Source organism: Antrostomus carolinensis, unplaced genomic scaffold (genome assembly GCF_000700745.2).
Source record: "Antrostomus carolinensis isolate BGI_N321 unplaced genomic scaffold, ASM70074v2 scaffold47150, whole genome shotgun sequence".
In the NCBI taxonomy this organism is placed as follows: domain Eukaryota; kingdom Metazoa; phylum Chordata; class Aves; order Caprimulgiformes; family Caprimulgidae; genus Antrostomus; species Antrostomus carolinensis.
This window is the reverse complement of record NW_010287380.1, coordinates 8,345-10,655: the sequence shown is the minus strand read 5'-3', so window position 1 is coordinate 10,655 and position 2,311 is coordinate 8,345. Positions and strand designations below refer to the sequence as shown.

The 2,311-nt window shown below is 51.2% G+C and overlaps 1 protein-coding gene across 1 annotated transcript in view; it reads right to left on the bottom strand.

The window, feature by feature from the left end:
• Positions 1 to 2,311, bottom strand: part of LOC104520845 (MOB kinase activator 3A) — a 3,736-nt gene that overhangs the window by 507 nt on the left and 918 nt on the right. The window contains exon 2 of the mRNA XM_010162655.1: positions 201 to 403. Within this exon, the coding sequence (XP_010160957.1) occupies positions 201 to 403 (203 nt within the window). The remainder of the gene's footprint in view (positions 1 to 200; positions 404 to 2,311) is intronic.

Sequence of the window (2,311 nt, the reverse complement as noted above, 5' to 3'; positions counted from 1 at the left end):
GCCCGGCTGAACCTGCACATCCTGACTCCCCCATCTTCCTGACGGCCAAACTGCAAGGCCAACCCATGTCCTGAACTTGGGCACCAGTTTTGAGAAGGTCCCAGAGTCCTCTGTGACTCCTCCACCCCCAGCCCACCCCTCTATGCTGGCTGCAGGTCCTGACAGACCAACACGTACCCTGAATCCACCCAGACACTCACCAGTGGTTCCAGCTCCTTGGTGTCTATGAGATTGAACTCTTTCACAAAGTAGTAAAAGTGCTTGTAGCAGGTGTTCACATGGGCTTCCGAGCCCATCTGGGTGATCCGGTCAAAGTGGTGGATGTAGACGTGGACAAAGACCCGGAAGAGCCTGGAGAGAATCTTCTTCACCACTGGGAGGAAGTTTTTGGGGAAGGGAGTACCTGGGAGGGAAGAGACAACCATGAGAAACTTCCAGTGAAGTTCAAACTGGATCCTGGGGACTAAAATAAATTGATAAAATGGACAGATTGAGATAAAAGGGCTTCTGTCCCTGGGCATTTCCAGTTCCCCTCTCCTTTCTCCTTTCCATGTGGATCAGGTTTCCTAAGTGACAAGGGTGCCACACGCCATCGATTGCTGCTCATGAGTGAAAACAAGGGACCAGCCTGGGCTGTTCCCAGCAGCTGTGTCAGTGTGACAGAGATTTCTTCTGCTCCCATTTGGCATGTTTATAGAAACAGCACAGAAAACTCGATACGACCAAGCAACTTCCCACCAGAAAGAGCCGGTGCCGTTAACTCCCCACAGTTATCTCTTATTTTGCCATGTCTGTAGCTCTTTGGTTAAAAATTCAAGACATTAAGGTCCTTTTTAAAGGCATCAGTTCTTTGGGATTTGTTTAGCCAGGGCCCTGCAGCAGAGTGATCTGGCCAACCAGCCTTCTCAGTAGAATTAAAGTTCACACAGGTCGTTTCTGGAGGAACGAGGATCAGTTAAACCCTTCCAGTGCTCTGGAAGAACTGCAGCAGTTCAGTTCAGTCAGCATTAAGGGTGAGGAATCTGGTAAAAGTTGAGCTGAAAACAGTAACAATAAATTAAAAAAACCCCTACAACCCTCCTGTGTCAGAAACTTGCCTCCCCGAACAGAACAAACACTCTGCTGACATCCCCCAGAGAGTTTTGCAGAAGAGCTCTCACTAAAGGCAATCCAGTGGCTGTTTGGGTGACAGGAGGAAGGGGTGGGGAGGATCTCAGAGTTTCAGCTGACTGCAGAACTGGCTGTTGAAGGTCCTGCTCCTGCTCTGCCTGCACACACCAGGTTGAAGCAGCGTTTTGGTACAAATCGAGGAGCCCCCATGGATGCTCCCAAATAGAGGTGTCAGAGGTGTCCCAAATAGAGGCCAAGTGTGTCCCATCAGAGCTCTGACAGGATAAAAGCCAGGGCAGGAGGGAGGAAGCTCTGCTGCCTCTTGTCTTTTGCATCCCAGAAGATGGGAGCTCCGAATGGGATCTAATCCTATTTACCTAATACTCTAAATACTGAATTCTCACATCATATTCACAGAATCCCAGCCTGGTTTGGGTTGGAAGGGAACTTAAAGCTCATCCAGTTCCAACCCCCCTGCCATCAGCAGGGACACCTTCCACTAGACCACGTTGCTCAAAGCCTCATCCAACCTGGCCGAGAACACTTCCAGGGAGGAGCAGCCACAGCTTCTCTGGCCAACCTGGGACACTGTCTCACCACCCTCACAGCCAACAATTTCTTCCTCACATCTCATCTCCATCTCCCCTCTGCCACTTTCAAGCCATCACCCCTTGTTCTGTGACTCCCTTCAACACAAAATAAACACGTTTGTCCCGCAGCCAGCACAGGAAGCTGCGTTTGGATATGCAGATTTAGGTGTCGTAGGCCAATTTATCATTTCCATCACCCTGGCAATAGATAAAACACCGCCCCTCCCTCCGTGCACATGTCAGCATCCCACCCAGCTGCAGCAAACAGCCGAGTGCACGCCAGGAAGCACTGAGCTAGAAAGGGCAGAGTCAGCTAACGCCAGCCTGTAATAACAAAGAGGCTAATTATGGAAACGTGGCCACCATCACCAGGCTGAGGCAGAGCACGCGCGTGGAACCCAAGCTAACAATCAGCTCTACAAGAGGTGTCCCTCAGGAGACCACGTCCAGCATGAACTGCTCAAGAGTCACGGCAGAGATTGACTTTTCTAACAGCAGCCTCTTGTTTTTGCTGCCTCGGCTCAGCTTGGCTTTCCCTGAGGTGATAGCTCTGTGAGGGTGCCGGAGCCCTGGGACAGGCTGCCCAGAGAGGGGGTGGAGTCTCCCTCTCT